We start from the raw sequence: 23,542 nt of genomic DNA on the forward strand, positions 1-23,542 counted from the left end.
GGAGAGGAGGTCAGCCAGGTAGGATGGGGCCAGGTTATGGAGGGCTTTGTAGGTCAAGAGGAGGATTTTGTACTGGATTCTCTGGGAGATGGGGAGCCAGTGAAGCTTGTAAAGGACGGGGGTGATGTGGTCACGGTGGTATACAGATGGATCTGTATACGATGGATGGTATACAGATCAATTTGCTGGTCTTCATCAACCATTATGTAAACACATCATACAAACAATACAAGGCTCGAAACCCTTGTTGCTTAATTTCTAGTGAGGATTCCTCATATTTCAGCAACGATGGCCTATGCTAGATATACCTATGTTAGGTACAATCCTAAAAGATAAATGGACAAACGACTGGAGTGAGAGATATGGATGAAATCAACAGATGGTCATTAAGGTATGCTAGTCGTCGTGGGAAGGAGAAGCTGACGTTTCGGGCATTGACCCTTCATCAGAGCAAAAGGATAATGGAGAAAAACAACAGTAGACTGAGAAGTGCTAAATTGATTAATTAATTCACACCTACTCCACGCCACCAAAAAAGTACAATTTTGGAAATTAGTTATCCAGGAAGGTAATAGTGGGAACACATTAAAGGTCCAGATTATGAAAATAGCATGAGTGGTTGAATTGTGGTTGGTGACAATTTCAAATTGTCCTGTTCTCCCACCTGTGGAACTGTGACCTGAGTCCCGAATCATGCGCTTTTCCCTCTAGACCTTCAAGTCTTCAATCCACCACCACCACCGATTGGTCTCTTCCATTTCTACTGAGCTTTAAGCTTGGTCTTGGCTGGCTTGTGATCTCAAGGTCCTGAGTTCAAGCCCTGTCAGCCATTGAATTAACACCACGTGGGTTGCCTCAGCCTGTCATCTTTCCAAGGTCGGAAAAATGAGTACCAGCTTACTGGGATGAATGAGCCATTCGAGTCTCCTGCGTCGAAGTGGCGACCCGTCCAGGATTGTGCCCGATAGCCTAGAAACTTCTTCGGCAGCCATGTACATCAGGAGATGCAAAAATTAGTGGTCTTCTTCTTCTTCTTCTTCTTCATGCTGTTAAATAACACTAGGTGGGGTGACTGAGCTTGTCATCCTTCTGAGGTCGGCAAAATGAGTACCAGCTTACTGTAACCAGGGGGCACTGCAATCAGCAGCACAGCCACACTCACAACAATGATGCAACCAGCAGTCTCAGGCTCCATAAGAAAGAATACATTTTCGTTTTCCTGGAACTGTTTTGCAAAGGAACAATTTGAGCCATTAGGTTTTACTTGTAAGTTGCTTATCTATTAAATGTTTACTGGAATCCACTGATCATGGCCCAATTTTGTTTTTTTCATCATTTTGTTTTTCGACCAAGACAACAGCTCAAGCTCAGGTCACACATGACACACTTTTCCAGGTCACCTGTGACACTGTTACCATTTCCAAGCACAAGAGACTCTTTTCGTACCAACTATCCCATGTTGCTCTCGGGCATTTAAGAGTCAACCAGGAAATGTAGAGCATGTAGATGAAACATGTAGATGAAACATGTAGATGAGACAGGGCAGGCAGATAACGAGTTCCTAAACGTCATTATAATCAGATAGCGACACAATTATCCTAAGACTAACTCAGATTAGAGAATTTAGAATTAAAATACTTAATATTGTGCTGTTGCCTTGAAGTGAAATAAAATCCACCAAACCTGGGAATGCCTGGTCAGTGTCTTCAAAACAAGGCCACCTTGTAGCAAATGGAAAGGAGAAAGAAGCTAGTGGGGTAAGGAATAAATCCAGGGGGGAAAGGGAACGCAGGGGAATATTTAGATCAAATAAGTTATTTTGCATCATTTCTGCATACCTAATACATAGATGATGCGAGATCAGAAGGAAATATCGCATGTAATGACCAGACAGCAAGCATTACGCTAGTTCACAGAACTGGATGGTCTGTACTCACTTATATTTATTTGGTCATTAATAGTTTGGTGTGACAGTTCAGTGAAGAGTTGGCTTTATATCCGCACCCGTCTCCGGAGAGCAATTGCGTGTCAGGTTGGCCTCGCGCCCTAGCATATGCGCACTCGCGTCTTGGCCATCTAGCCTGGGTTTGAATCTCAAATGACAGGCTGAGTCAATCCCCTGGCGTTAATTCAGCGATCGACCAGGATTCGAACCCAGGATCAGAGGATCCCAAGCCGGCACCCTAACCGCTAAGCCAACACCAGGCTTCGTCAGCCAATGATACAAAATAAGAATTATGTCTCATGTATGGGATCAACATGTACATCTATATATATAAAACACAGTGTGTGTGTGTGTGTGTGTGTGTGTGTGTGTGTGTGTGTGTGTGTGTGTGTGTGTGTGTGTGTGTGTGTGTGTGTGTGATGTTACCGATAGACTCCTAAACGGAGAGGCTTACGTGCTTGATATTTGGCATAGACATGGCCATTGAGCGTGGGACGAACATGGCCGAACTCAAAATATTTGACGATCCATATTTTTTATTTATATTTACCTCAGCGCATTTCAGCGCACGGAATCAATGGAATCAGAGCAGGTGGGCGCTGATTCGCTCAGAGCGATCACGTGATGACGCTATGAACGCTATGACGCTATGAACGATATGACGCTATGACGCTATGAAAAAAAAAATCGCTATGACGCTATGAAACGCTATGAACGCTATGACGCTATGAACGATATGACCGCTCTGAACGCTATGACGCTATGAACGCTATGAATGATATGACGCTATGACGCTATGACGCTATGAAACGCTATGAACGCTATGACGCTATGAAACGCTATGAACGCTATGACGCTATGAAAAAAAAATCGCTCGCTTTACCAAGGGGCTCGCTCTCCCCCCGTTCCCCTCCCCTCCTCTTCCCCCTCCCCCTCCCCTCCCCCGCCCGGCAATGCCGGGTACTTCTGCTAGTGTACATATAAGCATGTTCTACTTTACGCAAACAATGAGTTTTGGGAACTCGCATAAATCTAGTGCACCGAAGTTGCCATTTTACTGTTGTGTGGCCACCTGACTTGTGTGGTCATTACAGTTTGGCACATGGGATGACCACATAATTTATGCTTCAAATTTAATGTATTATTTGGTGAAGTAAGTTCTGTGCTGCTCAGTGATTTACCCAACTTCAGCGCACCAAACAGAAAGGCTTGTGGCCTTTGGAGAAGCAAGGCCAATGGAATGAAACCAAACACCATGTGTGGCTCATAAATATATCATGAATGTCTATATTGTGGATGTGAGCAGTTAATTGACGGAGGATTATTTATTTAGATGTTGGATCGCCATTTGGCTAATTTTCCCAGAAATTAATTTTAAAAAACTTTTCAACAAAGTATGTGTGAGAGAGATAAATGTTGGATATAATGATATGGGAGAATACAAAACAAGCACAGTTTCCATTTTGTCACATTCAATAGTGGAACAGCAGAGCGCAGGCCATCAAGTTAAAAAATCATCCTATCCTGAGTCCATTTGCAAAGTGACCCTGAACTAGGAAAAGGGAGAGAGGGGGGGGGGGGGTGGAGAAAATGAAGAAGCTTGGGGGTGTTAGTTGGAAAATCCATAAGCAGTAATTAGTTTGGGCAGATGAAACAAGCAGCAGTGTGTTGAACAGTGAGATGTTGTGCTAATCCACCATCTTGGATTTTGCTCTTAATGCACACTGCGCCTCTGTTTCTACCTTTCTCATTCCCTCTGCCTACGAGGGTGCCTTTCGATTACAGGAGACATTGAGAAATACTCTCGGTCTGGCCTGGACTAAAATGACTCATTCTCAAATTGGACTTATAAATATAACACAAGTGAAAAGCTTGAGAAAACAAGAAGAAAAAAAATCAACAACATGTTCTGTGAGTCTAAAACCAAGCAAGGCCAATTGGAGGATGTTTGTAGAGAAGAGAAGACGCTTTAGGGTAGGAAAGGAATAAGTATGAAGGTGGGCGAGGAGTGGAGGCAGAGGCTGTAAGGGTGGGGGTTGACGAGATGTGGGAGTGGACAGAGGAAGGAAGCTTACAAAAAGAGAGTGAGAAATAGAGGGCGTGAGAATAACGGAGTGCAAGTGTAATACAGTAAACGTAGAGAAGGGGAGAGAGAGAGAGAGAGAGAGAGAGAGAGAGAGAGAGAGAGAGAGAGACAGAGAGTAAGCTTATTTGATAGATTGACCCAATTGGATGTACCTGGGACTGTGAGATTAAAGGCAGAGAAAAAGAGTGAAACCACAGTGACAGAGAGGCAGCTGTAAAAAAAAAAGAAAAAGAAAAAGTTAGATAGAGTATAGATAGAGACAGAGGGAGAGAGGGGAAGAGAAAATGTGAACGGTGGAACGTGCCGTCATACTACTTACTGGGTAAGATGCTTTTAATTATTTCATAACTTGCATCGGTGCCATTGACTACCGAGCTCCTGGACAGTTTTACCCATTACTTTGTACATTATGATGTAATATTTTACGAAAAAAATGAACAGTGAATCATGATCTATGTATACCAATCAAAAGCGATGTAAACAGAAAAGAAACATTTACAAAGAGATTAGCCTATTTTTTTCAGCATTCAAAAGATGTTCGTACAAAAGACGAAGAAAACCAGCCGATGATGTTTTGCTGTTAAACTAATAAGATTTTAAATTACAAATCACCGTTAAGTTAAAGAGACTGACAAGTAGAACCACAGATGTGAAGAATTTCATCTCAATGTTTGACCAATGAAGGACTGTCTCGTTAGGATTAGGGTTAGTTGTTAGGGTTGTTATGGTTAGGGTTAGGGTTAGGGTTAGGGTTGTTATGGTTAGGGTTAGGGTTGTTAGGGTTGTTAGGGTTAGGGTTAGGGTTAGGGTTGAAGAGTGCACCTGGATTTGATTTGATAGAATTTTGAAGCTGTTGTTACCTTTTGTTGTTACCCACAGGTTTCTGCTCCTCCTCATCATATTCCATTATCACCTTTTGGTAAATACTCAGTCTGGAGATAGGGGCTAATGGTCCACATTCACCCATATATTCATGCTGCTAATTCATCACCCGAGAGGCATCTTTTTGAGTGGCACAAAGTTCTCCCTGATAACTCTTCCTTTTTCTTGTCTATGTAACAAATGTTATGTTCGACTAGGATTCAGTTAGAAATTCGATTTGCTGATGGTACAACCGATGCAGTGCCACCATGGGTTACGTTAGGAATTTAGAATACGCCTGGAGTACCGCAGTGCGCAATGGTGCACTCCTTTCAATGGATATGTGAGGATATTTACCCTCTAGGATGGGAGACATGGCTCAATGCACCCGGTGAAATTGGCCTGACGGTTAGGGCGGTGGGCTTGGGATCCTAAAGTCCTGAGTTTGAAAACCCGTTGAATTAACGCCAAGTGGGTTGACTCAGCCTGTCATCTTTCCGAGGTCGGCAAAATGAGTACTAGATAACTAGTTATAGAGAGGCATTGATTGCATCAGCTGCAGACGCACCCACAGAAAAATGATGCAACCAGCAGTTGGGTGGCTGCACACGAACCACCCAGTTCATGGTGAAGTCTCAAATTAAATTTGGAAAAGGCAACTTGAAGTTAAATTGGCTAACTGAGCAATGCTGTCAGACATGTTATGTCATGTTGTTCAACTAAGGTACGTATTTGCTTATTTTGTTTCCCTTCAGGTCATCGACCTCCTCCACTGGTCATAAATCAATCAATGGAATGTACAGGTTGTTCCACAAAGACTTGGCCAACTTTGGTTGTTAATATATCTAGTACCACAAATGATACAACGATGCCTTTGTTTTATATGACACAGAAACACAAAGTTTTCTTTATTTTCAGGTCTGGTGTTTTAATGTGAATTAAAATGGCGACCACATGAGAAAGCTCAGTGCGTCGAATGGTTCATCGAGAAGCGATCTGATATGCAAGTTCAGCGTGATTTCCATACAGGGTATGGAAGGAATGCACCATTGCGGACTAGTGTCCGAGAGTGGTACAAGAGGTTTAAGGAGACTGGAAGTTGTCAGAAACAGAAAAGTACCGGTCGACCAAGCACAAGTGCAGCAGACGTTGATCAGTACATCATTTCAACAAAATCCTAGAAAATCAATCCGACGCGCATCCAGAGAACTGGGACTACCAACCACCACTGTACACAATATTTTGCATGAAAGACTGAAGCTTTATGTCCATAAAGTGCAGATTCTGCAGGAACTCAAATCAAATGACGGACCCAAATGCAGGGTGTTTGCCTTGGAAATGCTCAGTCACATAGAGGACCACCTGGCCCCCACAATCACCAGACATAACCCCTTGATTTTTTTCTGTGAGGGTTTTTCAACCTGCAGGATCTTCATTCCCGGATCACAGCTGCATGTGCACTGGTGGACACAAACATGCCGAGCCGAACATGGCAAGAACTCGTGTACTGCCCTGATGTTATGCGCACGACAAACGGAGCTCACATTGAAGTGTATTGATGGTGTGCACAAAACGTTATGAGTTTCTGTATCATATAAAACAAAGGGTATCATTGTATCATTTGTGGTTCTAAATATATTAATAATCAAAGTTGTCCGGGTCTTTTTGAAACATCCTGTATCAAATTTTTTTTTTTTTTTTTTTTTAACAGAGTGTCGGTGGTGAAAACCAGTTCCTGTGCAACGGTTACAGACAGGTTGTGGTTTGCTGTTGCCTTTGCAGCAGCCAGCCAGGGCAGGTTTTGTTCGGGGTGGAAACAAATGACTCCCGTGGTAACGTCCACCAAAGACAAGTACTGGTAGAGTAGTCCTCTGGTTTAATATCCATCTGATGGACGGTGCACACATTGATGAATCGCCCTCAATGTCAAATACCAGGGTGACTAAATCGTGATTCAAACCATCAGCTCAGAATGTTGAGTGTACATCTTTCCAGGCCATCCTGTCAGCTATAGGTTAGATGTTGAAAATAATAGAAATCTCAGTTTTTGGAAGATTATGAAGGTTTGTGAGTCAGCTACAAAGAGACTATATTTTATAATGCTTGCCCAGTTAATAGGATGCATTGGAAGCTCAAATAGTGTCGGTGGAGACGGGCAGACACAATTAGAGCATTCAAAATACTAGAAGGGCACTCGGTAGAGAGTATACCTCTGCCAGACTGAACAGTTTGTTTTGTATCCCACTGATAGGCCGGATCTGGATTCAGACCTGAACCAAAATCTAATCGGCTTGTTCTTGTCTCCTAACCAACTCATCCACCTAGTTTAGTCATAATCCGTCCCTAACTTTTTAAAATATCATGTTATTTATCGATTTTCGCCCGATCCCTCAATGGTGATGAATCACTTAAAAATTAAATAATTCTCATATCCGAATCCATATTCAGATCTTCACAAAAATTTAATCGAATCGTCCTTGTCAGACACCCAACTGGTCCACCAAGTTTCGTTCAAATCTATCCATAACTTTTTGAGATATCCTGCTATGTATCGTTTTTGGCCCTATCTCCCAATGGTGAAGAATCACTTAAAAATTTAAATAATTCACATATCCGAATCCATATTCAGATCTTCACCAAATTTTATCGAATCGTCCTTGTCAGACACCCAACCTGTCCACCAAGTTTCGTCCAAATCCGTCCATAACTTTTAAAGATATCCTGCTATGTATCGTTTTTGGCCCGATCTCCCGATGGTGAAGAATCACTTAAAAATTTAAATAATTCACATATCCGAATCCATATTCAGATCTTCACCAAAAATGTATCGAATCGTCCTCGTCAGGCACACAACCTGTCCACCAAGTTCGTCCAAATCCGTCCATAACTTTTTACGATATCCTGCTATGTATCGTTTTTGGCCCCATCTCCCAATGGTGAAGAATCACTTAAAATTTTAAATAATTCACATATCCGAATCCATATTCAGATCTTCACCAAAATTTAATCGAATCGTCCTTGTCAGGCACACAACCTGTCCACCAAGTTTCGTTCAAATCTATCCATAACGTTTTGAGATATCCTGCTATGTATCGTTTTTGGCCTGATCCCTCAATGGTGAAGAATCACTGAAGAAATTAAATAATTTTACATATCCGAATCCATATTCAGATCTTTACCAAAGTCGAATCGAATCGTCTTTGTCAGACACCCAACCGGTCTACCACGTTTTGTCCAAATCCGTCCACAACCTTTTGAGCTATCCTGCTTTGTATCGTTTCTGGCCCTATCTCCCAATGGTGAAGAATCACTTTTAAAATTCTAGTAGCCGGATCCGAATCCGGATCTTCACCAAAATCTAATCATTTCGTCCTTGTCACAAACGCTGCATCTCTGCCAAATTTCGTCCGAATCCGTCCACAACTTTTTGAGACATCTTCTTCACAGACAAACAAACAGAGAGACAGGGGTGAAAACATTACCTCCATCCACCTTTGGTGGCGCAGGTAATAACTATAGTCTCTTTCATTACTAAGTTTTCCAATGTTTGCATTTTTGTTTTTACTTGCATTGGATTTACAGAGGAAAACAGATTCGACTTTGGAACAACAACCCCTTCGTAATTAAATTGTGAAATATTTTTTGTGCTTGGAAGAGGAAACATGTATTTGCAAATGCCAAACCATTGTTCCAGCATTGTCACGATGTTGTTGTTGTTTTTCCAGACTTGGGTGATTCACATCAATAACTTTGATCCAGATGTGGAGCGAAAGGGCGAAGGAAGGGCAACGCAAGAGCGACGTTTTGACAGAGACACTCAGATGATAGTTCAGCAGGGAGTGGAATAAGACACAAAAAACGCCCGAAGATCATTTGAGAAGCATGTAAATCAAGAAAGACTATCAACAAAGGCTGTTCTCATGTGGAAGATTCATACAGTGGCACGACGCTATGATAAAAGGCCTTAATTCCTGACTTCCAATGACTGAGAAGTACTTATTAAAATTTTTTTATGACACAATCAGTGAGATAGAAGATTGAAAATTCAATATTCTGGCACTTACACACAAAAATCAAGAGAAGGCATCGAGGTTCAACACTTGTACTGGACTGAGCCGCTTTGCTTATGGGCAAGAAAAATCTGTGCGTACAATTATTATCAACGATGTTATTAAACACAACTGTCGGCAGTGACGCTGCAACGGAACCATCTGATGACTGTGAAAAATACGATGTGCACCAAACATCGCCATGGTTTTCGGTATTTTTCTGTTTAGCCGGGGTGGTGTCCAATGCCGGGGCCTTGGTGGCCCTGAGTAAGGCCAGTCGCAGGACGGGCTTCGGACCAGGCTGTTCTGCTTTTCAGCTCATCCTCACAGGTCAGTTATCTTATCAACTGCTGTTTATTCATTACAGGCAAATAATGAATTATTTCCATCTCACTTCTAATATTTGGAGTGTCTAAAATCGCAAAAAAAAAAAAAAAAAAAATGGAGTATACAAACCTCAATTTGTGTTTGCTTGTTTATTTATTTATTTATTTGTTTTTTTATATATGCTTCAAAAACTAAAATACTACTCAACAAAATTCAACCAAATTTTGCATGTTGCCCATGGGTACCCCAAGTATGGTTTATATTGGGGTAGCATATTCGGGTGAGGTAGTTCAAGGTGGGGGGAATACCCAAGTTCTCTCTATGTAAATGTGTATTGTATAGCATTACTTGGTGGTATCCGGTATTGCAAATCTTATTCTTATACAGTACTGACAGTGGTACCTGGTGTTTTCCGGTGCTGTTCTAATCCTTTTGGCATTTTGAAGAAATCAATTTTTTTTCCTCTATTTTTATGGGGGCTGAAAGCACTTCTCTACACTCACTAAGCAATGGGGTCCGGGATCATTTACTATTACTTTTCACTTAGCTATAATAGCTTCGACACAATCGAGCGATTAAGAAAACAAGAAGATCCCAAAAATTCCAACTTCTTTTTCAAAATTTGAAAATAAATTTCCTCCAACACTCACTGATGAGTCTCTGAAAGTTTAACGAAGATCCGTTAGACCATCTCTGAGAAAGATGACGACTCCCACACCACAGAGACAGACATACGGACATCTCTCTTATGGTATAGATAAGGAAAGTTTGAACAACTTGATAATATGCATTTACGGTGATGTTGAAATATGAGTGAGAATAATAAGAAATTTTCAAAATGTTGCATTTCACTCATTTTAAGCGGAGGTTCAAACCAAAGCATCCAACACTGAGTTTCGCAGCGGAGCGGAAGTGATTTTTGCTCACGCCTTATATAAGCAGCAAGGATAGTTGATGAAGGTGTTAGCTGACGTCCAAGCAGATGGAACGTGACCTCGGGTCGGGTCATATAGAGTGAATAGAGCAGAATGTTTGTGAAGTTTAACATGTTGTCTTTTCATTAAATCTGTCAGCAAAGTGACGGGTAATTTTTTCCTAGTACTGGATATAATCAAATGAGTGTTATAACAGCTTTGGCATCAACTCCAAATTGCCTGTGGTTTCATTTCTGCAGTATGGACATGAAATGAATGGATATTTTCCGCTGTAAAAGCTTCATTTTTACGTTTATTCAAACCGTTTAACCTTCAGAAAAATCACGTGACACTTCAATCTAACAACGAATCTCTGTTCAATGAAAGAACAAAAGATTGAACTGTATTGTATTAATTATCTTTACATATTAAAAAGCACTGTTATATAAAACTCAATTATATGCTATATCCCATATACATGATATCACACGTTACTGTAGTTTATAGTATTTATCATAGTATGAAATGAAGCATTCTATATTACATGCTACATTAGTTATCACAATGTTCACTCGTCAATCAAGGGAGGTGCAAAGCACCAAAGTTCATAGAAGGGGCGCCAATTTGATTCATACACCCGCATGAAGAAGTAAATGTATTTTATTTGCCAGATGTAGGGCGCCCCTTTATATGAACCTTTCTAGAGCATTACTTGGTTCCTCCGCAGAACACAAGGGTAGTGCAGCATGCGCAAGAGATTTTTTGAATGCTCCTTATTTTGTATTGTTTGGCATTTTCTACAAGCTATGGAATGTCCCTTCTTTTCTATACTTTGCCACATGGCACATACCCTTATATAAAGGGACCTTTTCTATGCTCCTGGAATTTTACCAAATAATGTACAGTATTACTCGACAATGCAAGTATTCATAATAATAATAATAATAATAATCTGGATGGGGAGCACAAGATCACGATGGGAACAAGGTGTGTTGACTGCATCAAAATCTGCACTCAATAACAGGTTGAAATCAGGCCTAAAACGCTAAAAACATCCTGGAAAGTTGCACCTACAGGAAAGTTGCATCAGCAGCGGAATTTTATGACGTCATTGACTGTTGATCCTGGCCCAGGTGAGCTTCTGGACCTGTGGTCCTATTTTTTTTTAGCTCATCTGGTCCTATTACGTAGTTCCAGGGAGCTTATTGGATGGCGCGTCGTCCATCAGTTCGCCAGTCTGTCCATCAGTCCGTAAACATCTGCAACTTCTTCGTCAAAACTGCTGATGTTATTGTGACGAAACTTGGTTAAAATTATATTTGGTATTGAAGGAACTGCGCTCCAACGCGAGTCGAAAGAATTGACGCGACCAAAGACGGAATTCGTCCGAGTTGCTTTATTGAAACAAAACAGCTCAGGTATTCTGACCAGCCCGTTTTTCGGGCAACAATATATATACACATTTATGTCGGGAAGTTTGCCCGGCAAAAGCTATACCGGGCATGCCCGGGTATCAAGGGCGAGCCTTGGAAAGGCGAGTCTGGACCTGCCCGGGCGTGTTTGGCTGCGGCCTGGCAAGTCGAGGCTGGGCGTGCCCGGGCGCTCTGGGCGAGCACTGGAAAGGCAATAGCGGGCATGCCCGGACGCTCTGGGCGAGCCCTGGAAAGGCGATAGCGGGCATGCCCGGACGCTCTGGGCGTGCCCTGGAAAGGCGATAGCGGGCATGCCCGGACACTCTGGGCGAGCCCTGGAAAGGCGATAGCGGGCATGCCCGGATGCTCTGGGCGAGCCCTGGAAAGGCGAGAGCGGGCATGCCCGGGAAAGACGAGACCGGGCGTGCCCGGGAGGTTCGGGCGTGCCCGGGAACAGTGAGTCCGGGCATGCCCGGGAGAGGCGCGTCTGGCCGTGTTCTGGCCGGTGCAAGGCGATTATGTACATCCAGCAGTAACCGCTACAGTATGTTGCAACTCAAGTTTGTTCACAGCGTTAAAAAGATTGGGTTCTAAGGAGGTCTTCCGGGGGTCAAAGTGGGTTCAGGTTTGCCCCCCAAATAGGTATTTGCCTTCTTCTCCGAAACTACACACGTAATTTTGATGAAACTTGATCACAACCTTCATCACCCGTGATGTGCAAAAGTTTGTTCACGGCATTAAAAAAATCGGGCTATAAAGGGATCTTGGGGGGAGGCGTGTGGGGAGAAAAGGGTGGGGCGTGTGGGCTGCCCCCCAAAAGAGGTATTTTTTCGTTTGTTTAAAGTCTTATGATTACATCTTACTATAATTCACCAAATGTCTGTCCATCTGTCTGTCCGTCCATCCATCCGTCCATTCAAAGGTACCACAAAAATGGCTGAACCCATATCGCAACGATATTTGAGGTGGATAATCCTGCGATCTCCTGGAGTAAAATAGGCTGTATTGTTTTTCCAATTTCAGCTTTGGCCTCCAGCATTTTCAGGTTTGGACTCCCGCATAACGTTATTTTCCTGAGTGCTGCACAAACGGCTGCACCGATCGCTGCACCGATCGGACTCGGTGATCGCGGACAAAGACCTTTTATAAGGACATGGGTTGAATCCATGCTTGAGAGAATGCCAACCCCCTCCCCACCATCACGGCCGTCTCTCCAACTCACAATCCCACGAGATATGCGGAAAGAACGACCCAAAACCAATTATCTTCTTTTTGATTCATATGTAAACATCATTAAAAGTAAATAATGACCTCGGCCAAAGTTCAAACGACGTCGGTTTAATCTCTACATGAGAGAATTCCACATAGCTATTTGGGCAGTGTATAAGCCAACAGATCGCTGTCTCCATCGATCTTGCCGAGCCTATCGGCTCAAAATCCTTTTAACTGTTGACTTGGTAGTTTTTACAATGAAGGAAACATTAACAATGTTGTTAAAAGTTTATTTTGTGATTAATTTGTGATTGGAGTTATGTTGTTTGGAATGAAAAAAGAGATATCGAGTTCAAGTAAATGACGACATGCCGTGCTGGTTTCTACTTTCTGAATGTGAACTTCGCGGATCGCCATATGCAGATTCGCCACGGACCCACGATCGATGTTTCTATACGTGAACGTACCCGTTTGTTTGCGAACGGGTACGTTTTTCATGGAAGTCCTTCACGAACTTGCTGTCCATGTCTGATGTGCGACTGAAGGTGCTACAGGAATGTGGAATTTATTGGTTTCATGCTTTAGCATTCGCCGGATCTGCATTGCCTGTTTGCTTCTGGCGCACAGGTATCTCACTAGTTAGTATGATTCTACATGCTGCCTTGTCTTTAAGATACCCTCAGTCGGTGTAGTATACTGCTTTATTCTAACCAGGTAGCAACCATGGGTAATGGCCTAATTTTTTTGTAATGCAGTGATGTTTGCTGACTTCCGAGCAGGTGGAAGATGACCTAAGGCAAATGATAGGTTGCAAGAGCAGTTGGTCAGGTTTTTAGTACACAGGTATTTACAGAGCACAACACAGTAGAGCTATTTCACAAGTTTCTCATTGAGGTTATTTTGCACTAAGCATGACTGATCATACACCTGCATGAAACATTTTAATTATGATATTTGGATAAAAATGTGTCTTTGTTAATGCAACTAAAATGTAGAACATTGCAGTTCAACAACAAAATAACTACAGCTAATTTTGTGTTGTGCAGGACTTATCGGTACAGACCTGCTCGGTCTGCTAGCCACGGGCGCGGTGGTCATCCCTATCCATTTCCTCGATGTCAAATGGCGAACTGCAGACCCCAATCAACACTTATGCAACACTTTTGGAGTTGCGATGGTCTTCTTCGGGCTCTCGTCCCTGCTGCTCAGCTGTGTTCTGGCGCTCGAGCGTTTGTCAGGGGTCACAAGACCTCTGGCACACATCATGGCCCCACGTCGTGCCTGCTGGGCTATTCTTGCTGCCTGGGGTGTTGCCTTTTTTGCCTCCATTGCACCCTTGGTCGGTATTGGCTCCTATGAGGTGCAATGGCCAGGCTCTTGGTGTTTTTTGGCTACTGGGCCACTCTTTTCCCAGACACTGGACATCCGCAACACTTCATTAATTGTCGCTGTTGTTGACTCTTCTTGTACCTCGGTATCTGCCCAGCCTCTCAAAGCTGATGGTTATAATTTAGGCATTCAGGTTCTTCCTAAGCCAGCAACCAAGATGAGGCCAACACCTGATGAAATGATTCAAACAAGGCCTACTTTAGGTTTTGCTGTTTTGGAAAAGACACTTAAACTGCGAAGTAAAACAGTGATTCCTCATAAAGATAGCATGAACTTTACACTTAAAACTAGGCTTCATGCATTGAAAAGACTCGGTCATCAACAAAGGCCTGAAGGAACACCTACAACATTCGTTTCAAGTGGTGAGGTGGAGCACACCAATGAAGGCAGCAAGGGAAGATTAAAGCACACCAATGACACAAGAGGAAGAATGGGCCCCAGAGGTCCTGGATGGGGTGCACTCGCTTTTTCGGTGTTGGGCCTGTGCTCGCTGGGAGTTTCTCTCACTTCCAACGTGGTGACATCAGTTTGTTTAGCACGGCGTGGTGGAACATGGAGTGGCAAGCAACGTCGGTGCAACAGCGGACACGAGGTGGAGATGCTGGTGCAACTGTTGGGCATCATGTTTGCAGCAACGGTGTGCTGGTGTCCACTGTTAGTGAGTTTACATCACTCCGTCTTCAAACTTCATCTGTTGTTTCTCTTCGACATTTTACCTTACCTCATCTCGCCCCAATGCCCCTACCATCATTGTTTCACTTGTTTAATTCACTCGAGTTTACTTGGACTGTCTTGTCCTGGGTTTGCTTGCCAACAAAACTGGTGCAACTAAAACTTGTCTAGTGCATTGTCAGCAGGACACATTGCGTCATAGAGCACACCTTCGCATGTAATATGGTTAATAAAGATGTAATTGCATTTTTATGGCGTAGCCCATAGCGCAAAGCCGTCTAGAACAGTGTTTGTCTGTCTGTATGTATGTATGTCCGCTCAAACGTATACCAATCAGAGCTGAGGATCTGGTCACATGCCAGGGTGATGTGATTACGTCTGATGTCATTACGGTGGTACGGCGGCTGACTCCGCACACCGCCATTTTGATTCCAATTTCGTTTAGGCCGAGCATATCGTCGAACCTGTCATATATCACAATTGCCATGCTCTACCTATACGTTTTTTATTCAGTGCGAAACACAAACAAACCGGTTGTTAAAATGTCCATGAAATATCGAAAACATCGGCGTTACGTCTCTTCCAACAATACGGTACGTATAGGCCTTAGGCTTCATGCCTCACCTTCGGACCGCTTTGGACAAATTAAGCCCAGGTTTCTTAACACAGTAGTGTATCATTTCAGTAGTATCGGTTTCGTAATAATAATATAGTGACTATAACCATAACACTTTAATCCCAATGTCATGAATGAAAAGTTAATGGATCGAAGTGGTGTATGGTTCATGAATCGATGATAAGCAGTATAACCGCGGTAGTAAAGAATTAGCCTTGGTTTTTTTCCTAGTAATATCATTTACGTAATAATGATAACGTAACGTTCATATTATAGTAAATGTAATCGTAACAGTAATCCCTTCGTAGTGACTGCAAAGTTACTAGAGGTTAAAATATATCTTCGATACATTAAAGTAGCGGCAGTTTTGTGTCATGCTACGTCATTACGTCTGTCTTCAACTAAAGTATCAAACAAGCCTGGCTACGCCGCTGTTAGACTTTCGGTCTTGTTTTTAAAACAAAGTTATTTGAACATGCACCTTATCCAAATTGAAACTTCCTGTAATGGGTTTGGCTTATGACCAAAAATCCAAACAGACAAACTCAGAGCCATGGTGTGACCAGGGTGTGGCAATCACCCAGGGGAGGATATGCAGCTTGATGCTCATTCCTGCAGTCTCGTAATCAAGTTGCAACAGGTACTTTAAAAGAAGAATGTAGAGAATCTACCACTAAATGAAAAATACACATGCACCTTTCACACCCCAATGCCATTTTGAAGACGATCAAACAAGTTTTTTGATAAAAACAAGAGGATATTACATGGGGAACTTATTGAAATGTTTAAGACAAGGAAGATGGCTGCAGTAAATTTGTTGAAAAATGTCAAAAAAGGGCAACATTTACAAAATGAAACAGGAATGGAAATAAGAAAGAGGCATTTATTTGGCCGACTGAGGGTATCTTAAAGACAAGGCAGCATGTAGAATCATGCTAACTAGTGAGATACCCGTGCGCCAGAAGCAAACAGGCAATGCAGATACGGCGAATGCTAAAGCATGAAACCAATAAATTCCACATTCCTGTAGCACCTTCAGTCGCACGTCAGACATGGACAGCACAATAATTTCTCAATGTGGACGAACGTGGCCGAACTTGGGGGAGGAAGGCGGATGGGGTTATTGAATATAAAGACAACTAGTCGGCCAGTTGGAGGAAATTCAAAAGCACAGGAGGGTAGACCACCAAGAAAGTTGAAGCAGATGCTGCTGTAGCTCTTGTTTTAGTTTTCATATTTATCTAATATGTTGATACCCTTTGAAGTCATGCTTTGTCAAGGTTTACTGTCTCCTTCTGCAAACACAGAAAATCATATGGAATATAAATAATATTATCTGTTCTCCACACGCACGCACGAATACGTGCACACACACACACACAGACAAACACACATGCACACACACACACACACACACAAACACACGCACACAAACACAAATGCACACAAACACACACACACACACACGCACACACACACACAAACACACATGCACACACACACAAACACACACACACACATACACGCACACACACACGTGTGCACACATGCACACATTATACGTGCACACACACACACACACAAACACACACATGCACACACACACACACACACACACACACACACAAACACACACACACACACACACACACGCTCAATACTTTTATTCATTCCATGTATGTGTATGGGAAGAGATGGGATCAGTTCTTCACCCTTTCCCCTCTCCCTCCTTCTCTTCAGTCTGTTACCCTTAACCTCTCACCTGCATTCTATCACTGCCAGTGTTCGTATTATCTTGATGACATTCTTTCTTTGCCTTGAGGGTTCGATATATGAATGTTGGGTTGTGGAATTATTGTCTGCATAAGAGGGCAAATGACCTTTTCATTGTGAGTTTTTCTCCTCTTTTATTCTCAGGATTGACCAAAAAATTTAAGTAAATACATTATACAAGGTGTTTATAATGTCCTTGTGCAACTTCCAACTTTAATAACTTTGGATGTACACGACACATGATAGCGGCAAACTGGAAATGGCATGAATGAATGATCGTTTTAAGGCCATTTTCCCCGCTAGAGCGGGGGTTACCCTTGCGGGCCCCATGACAATCATGGTTCCCTGTTTGAGGCAATGTTTTTATGGCCGGATGCCCTTCCTGACGCCAACCCTTAATCACCTCTTATGATGCGCAGGGATACGGTGTACCTATTCTAACCGAGGTACACACCGGGATCATTCATCCCAGCAAGCTAATACTCAATTTTCCGACCTCGGAAGGATGACAGGCTGAGTCAACCCCCCTGGCGTTAATTCAGCGATCGACCGGGATTCGAACCCAGGATCCTAGGATCCCAAACCAGCACCCTAACCGCTAAGCGAACACCAGGCTTAAACTGGAAATGGCATATTCAAGCATAATTCGTTAGGTTTAGTTAATGTTGTGTTGATATTTTTTCATTTAATTTCAAATTTTACATTTCTTTTTTACAATGACATTCTTTCGCCTCCACTCATTCGTTCCTCTTTTTCCCGCCTGTAGAACCAACGCCCACATTCCCTTCAATCTTATTCTTCCCTCCAGGTCTTCAAGACAGCTGTTCAACACCATTTCAGATCGTCCCCAATCCAAAACCATGATCTTTTCTACCCTCGTTAACCCCCTCACCTCACCCTACGGCTACGCCAAGCCTACCTCTCACCAAGTTTCCAGTTTTCCCTCCTGAGAGTTTCTTTCTGTATCCATCTTTTCCACCCGATGTACAGTGCATTCAGAAAGTATTCAGACCCCTTCACTTTTTTCACATTTTGTTCTGTTGCAGCCTTATGCTGAAATCGTTTAAATTCATTTTTTCCCTCATAAATCTACACTCAATACCCCATAATGACAAAGAGAAAACAGGATTTTAGAAAGTTTTGCAAATTTATTAAAAAGAAAAAACTGAAATATCACATTGGCATAAGTATTCAGACCCTTTGCTATGACACTTGAAATTTAGCTCAGGTGCCTCCCATTTCTCTTGATCGTCTTTGAGATGTTTCTACACCTTGATTGGAGTCCACCTTTGGTAAATTCAATTGATTGGACATGATTTGGAAAGAAACACACTTTTCTATCTGAGGTCCCGAAGTTGGCAGTGCATAACAGAGCAGAAACTCTACCATCCAAGGAACTGTCTGCAGAACTCTGAAGTAGAATTGTGAGAAGGCATATATCTGGGGAAGGATATAAATAAAACGATATATAGATTGAAAGTATTATTGAAAGTTCCCAAGAGCACAGTGAGCTCCATCATTAGGAAATGGAAAGAATATGGAATGACACAGACTCTTAGAACTGGCCGTTCGACCAAACTGAGCAACCGGGCAAGAAGGACCTTGGTCAGTGAGGTGACCATGAACCCAATGGCCACTCTGACAGAACTACAGAGTTTCTTCCCTGAGATGGGAGACCTGCCAGAAGGACAAGTCTCTGCAGCACATCACAAATTCTGGCTTTATGGAAGAGTGGCCAAATGGAAGCCATAACTGAGAAAAGGCACATGAAAGACTCAGAGACCATGAGGCAAAATATTCTGTGGTCTGATGAGATGAAAAATGAACTATTTGTCCGTCTGAGTTCTCAATAACAACTCGGTTAACTCGGATAACTAACAACTCAGTGCAAAGTGCTACGTCTGGTGGAATCTGAGCACACATCATCACCCATCTAACACCATCCCTACGGTGAAGCATGGCAGCATCATGCTATGGGGATGCTTTTCAGCAGCAGGGCCTTGGAGACTTGTGAGGATAGAGAGAACAATGAATGGAGGCAAATTCCTGAGGAGAACTTGTTTCAGAGTGCAAAAGACCTTAGACTGCGGCAAAGGTACATGTTCAAACAGGACAATGATCCCAAGCAAACAGCCAAAGCAACACTGGAATTGATTCAGAATAAGAATGTGAAAGTCCTTGAGTGTAAATGATAGTAAAATGTGAAAGGCCCAGCCAAAGCACAGACTTGAATCCCATTGAGAATCCGTGGAAAGACTTGAAGATTGCTGTTCACCGACGCTCCCCATCCAACTTGACAGAGCGTGAGCAAATCTGCAAGGAAGAATGGGAGAAACTCCCCAAAAATCACAATTCAATTCATGGAAGAGAGAGCACTACCATGCAAGGATAAATTTCTGTCAACAGTTGGAATAAAAAAATCCACAATTCCCCTGAGTTTCTTGTCGAGTCGTCATTTTCTGAAGAGGCAACATTCCACCACAGCAGCAAAGTTAACCGCCACAATTACCACATTTGGGGAACAGGAAAAACCTCAGTAACTCTTGCAACATGAAAGAGACTCACCAAAAAGCAATGTCTGTCTGGTGCACCCCCAGGAAGTTATGCATCATTGGTCCTTTTTGATTTTCAAAGAGCAACAGACGATGGTGAATGTTCTTCTGCAATTTTACAGAAATCCATTGTCCCTGATCTACAATGAATAAATCTTTCAGATAGCACGTTCTTACAGTGGGACGCTTCTCGAATGACATCTTCCCAGACAAGTATATCGGCACACATGGATCAATTACTTGCCCAATTCGTTCTTCATCTGACCTATTCCTATTGGACTATATTTTACGGGGCGAAGGAAAACTGTTGTTTACTCGTCTAAACCACATTCTTTGGATGAACTTATGGCTACGATCACAAATGCCATTCATGAAATCACTCAGCAGCAACTGGGGGATGTTTTCAAGGAGTTGGAAAATCGGATTGAACGATGTACTACAAAAGATGGCTGAAGCCTAGAAATCTGAACTGTATTCTGTAAAAATAGGGGCAATGCCCCGACACTCACCTGGTAGAACCAGGGAATGACGGGTACATGTGGATGGACCCTAGAAATATGTAACGGAGAGGAAAGCAAACACCTATTTTGGGGGGCAATCCCTTCATTTTTTAAAAATTCCGTGAACAAACTTTGGTACGTCACGTGTGATTAAGGTTGTAGTCAAGTTTCATCAAGCCATGGGTGTAGTTTCGAAGACGTTCCAAGTGTTTCCATACAGCCTCACGGAATGCTTGACTGACGGACGTGTGATGCCAATAACTTCCCTGAACAATTTTTGTTCCAGGTGAGATAAAAAATGTTTTGAATTGTGCTGTCATACACCGGTTACAGTTTTAGCCTGGTGTTGGCTTAGTGGTTAGGGTGCTGGCTTGGGATCCTACGATCCTGGGGTTTGAATCCCGGTTAATTGCTGAATTGACGCCAGGTGGGTTGTCTCAGCCTGTCATCCTTCTGAGGTCGGCAAATTGAGTACCAGACCACTGGTATTTCGCTGTGTGTCGCAAGAGGCGACTATCGAGGTTGGCGGCAGGCATCAGGCCATAAAACATTGCTTCAACAAGCGTTGCACCTAGGTCCCCCGTCGGTGAAGTGATGTGAGTTGACAAAGTGGAAGACGCACGGCGGCCATCTTGGATTTTGACGTGGCGACCCAATTTTCAATAGCGTTCTTCCTTATGCCGAGATACACCCACACACCAAATTGGAAGTTGGTACTTCGATTACTTTTCAAGATATTCCGCTCACAAGTTTCAGACATATATATGGTGGCGGCCATCTTGGATTTTGACGTGGCGACCCAATTTTCAATAGCGTTCTTCCTTATGCCTAAATACACCCACACACCAAATTAGAAGTTGGTACTTCGCTTATTTTTCAAGATATTCAGCTCACAAGGTTCAGACATACATGGCGGCGGCCATCTTGGATTTTGACGTGGGTTGCACCCACGCACCAAATTAGAATTCGGTCCTTCGCTTACGCACGCACGCACGCACGTCCGTACGCACGCACGGACGCACGCACGCACGGACGGACGCACACACGGACGGAGGGGAAAACCATCGTCCCCCTTTCGCTCCGCGGTGCGACGGGGGACAAAAAGGGGGCCCACGGTGCCCAGAAAAAGGCCAACCCCTGCTCTGCAGGGAAAAATGGCCTCCAAAGGCGGTTCATACACCGGTTACAGTTTGCTTCTGTTATGTTCACTTCCAAAATTAGTAAAACTTTAAAAGTTGCCACGAGGACTTTATAAACACCATATGCGCCATTAATCAAACGTTATTTATAAACATCTTGTGCACCATTAATCAAACCTTTATTTGTGCGCCATTAATCAAACCTTTATAAACATCTTGTGCACCATGAATCAAACCTTTATAAACATCTTGTGCACCATTAATCAAACGATAACGCCAAGAGAATCCCATTTGATCACATCATGAAATACGGTGCATCGCCAGCATCAGATGATCGAGTTCTACCTGCCTTCCCCCACCCTCAGGTCATCCTCGAGTGGATCGTATTGTCGCAACCTTCCCTTCACTGCCAACGCTTGCTGCTGTCGATCCGCTTGGCCACGTGGAACCAGATACTGGACCCTTGGGTCTACATCCTTTGTCGACGATCGGTCCTGCGTCGTCTCTGTCCGAAACTGGCTGCTGCCGTGATATCGCCACAAGGCTCAGTTACCAATAGATAATTATGCATGTGTGACATGGAACAAAGACCAGGCAGCAGGAAATACTGGGAGGGGATTCTGAGTAGATCTGGTTCTCACACTCCCTCCATTTCACCGTCCTTGTCACCGACAATCACACTGCACCAGCAAGGTTTGCATTGATTGGACAGCTCAGAATAATGAAACATGGAAGAGGAAGAGGCGGGAGTAGTGTGTGTGTGTGTGTGTGTGTGTGTGTGTGTGTGTGTGTGTGTGTGTGTGTGTGTGTGTGTGTGTGTGTGTGTGTTCGTGTGTTTGTGAATCAGATATCTGGAAAAGTTCTGAACGGATTTGGATGAAAGTTGGTGGGATGATTGCCCTTGGGATAAGGAAGAATTGATTAGTTTTTGGTGAAGCTCAGGATATTATTCCTGATCCAGAAATTTTTTGAAGGATTTTTTTTACCATTGGAAGATAGGGCTCATTTTTTTTAAACATTATCTTCTGTATATTCTATATTTAACATTGTGATAAGAAAATAGTCTTCATATTTGTTGTAAATGTAGTTTATACTCGTGGTTATGCGTTAGAACGGTGTACTTTTTAAGCAGCGTCGTTTTCAATGTTCATTTTTTTTTTTTCTAATAAAGACATATTCTGTCATTTTAAAACCACCAAAGTGTGTATTAGGTTTCCCCGTTTCATAAAATGTATCGTTTGATACGTATAATGCTTTAAAACTGTTTTTTTTTTTAAACCTCTGAAGAGATATTGTGGCGGACACGAAAGCCCACTGGCGTGGTGATATCATTCCGCGCACCAAGTGGGCGGCGGCCACGCCCAAGGGGTAGGCGTGGCCTCAGGATATACACCGGACGCGCAGCCCGGAGCACGCCAGTGCTACAGTGACCTCTTGTCAATAAAGACACTTTTGTTTTAACCGCGTTGTCCGCTTCCTCCTTGGTAGCAAGTCGCGCGCGTAGCACCGCGCTTCATTGGTGACCTCCGACGTTCTGGTCAGCCGTCACTGACCACCCGAACCCGCCACAGCCATGGCAACCAACGCGGTAGCGATAAAGCTCCCCGAGTTCTGGGAAGCTCAGGCGGAGATCTGGTTCCTGCAGGCCGAAGCCCAGTTCAGGCTTCGACGCATCACGGCGGACGAGACACGCTACTGCCACGTGGTTGCCTCCCTCGGGGCCGGCGCGGCCGCCCGCGTCGTGTCGGTCCTGAGGAACCCACCGGCCGACGACAGGTATGAGGCGATCAAGCGTATCCTCCTCGCCACGTTCGGCCTCACGGTGGACGCACGGGCCGATCGCCTCTTGGACCTCCCCGAGCTCGGTGACACGCGACCGTCGGTCTGAATGGACCATATGCTGTCGCTCATGGGCGACGAAACCCCGAACGCTCTATTCCGGGCGTTATTTCGACGCCAGCTGCCGGCACGAGTACGCCTCGCGTTGGCCGGTTCCGCGACAACGGAACCCCGCGTGCTCGCGGCCGAGGCCGACAAGTTCGACGCGGCTTTGGACACGCAGGCGAGTTTCGGTGCGGCCGTAGCGGCTCCCGAG

General features: G+C 43.6%; 1 protein-coding gene across 1 annotated transcript; it reads left to right on the plus strand.

Moving 5' to 3' along the window:
• Positions 1 to 379: 379 nt before the first annotated feature.
• Positions 380 to 22,901, plus strand: LOC137422709 (thromboxane A2 receptor). Its single transcript, XM_078772612.1, has 5 exons — positions 380 to 391; positions 4,278 to 4,353; positions 9,170 to 9,271; positions 13,853 to 14,853; positions 21,813 to 22,901. Exons 1-5 carry the CDS (start codon positions 380 to 382, stop codon positions 22,008 to 22,010), a joined length of 1,389 nt encoding a protein of 462 aa, XP_078628738.1. The 3' UTR covers positions 22,011 to 22,901.
• Positions 22,902 to 23,542: the final 641 nt, after the last annotated feature.

Source organism: Myxine glutinosa, chromosome 2, assembly GCF_964187855.1.
Source record: "Myxine glutinosa chromosome 2, kmMyxGlut1.1, whole genome shotgun sequence".
In the NCBI taxonomy this organism is placed as follows: Eukaryota; Metazoa; Chordata; class Myxini; order Myxiniformes; family Myxinidae; genus Myxine; species Myxine glutinosa.

What these genes read in the sequence shown, in the direction of transcription:
- LOC137422709 (XM_078772612.1), top strand. An exon ending in GCCGTCATACTACTTACTGG is followed by an intron (nt 4,354 to 9,169) that starts GTAAGATGCTTT and finishes TTTTCTGTTTAG; the next exon opens with CCGGGGTGGTGTCCAATGCC. An exon ending in TGTGCTGGTGTCCACTGTTA is followed by an intron (nt 14,854 to 21,812) that starts GTGAGTTTACAT and finishes CCCCACCCTCAG; the next exon opens with GTCATCCTCGAGTGGATCGT.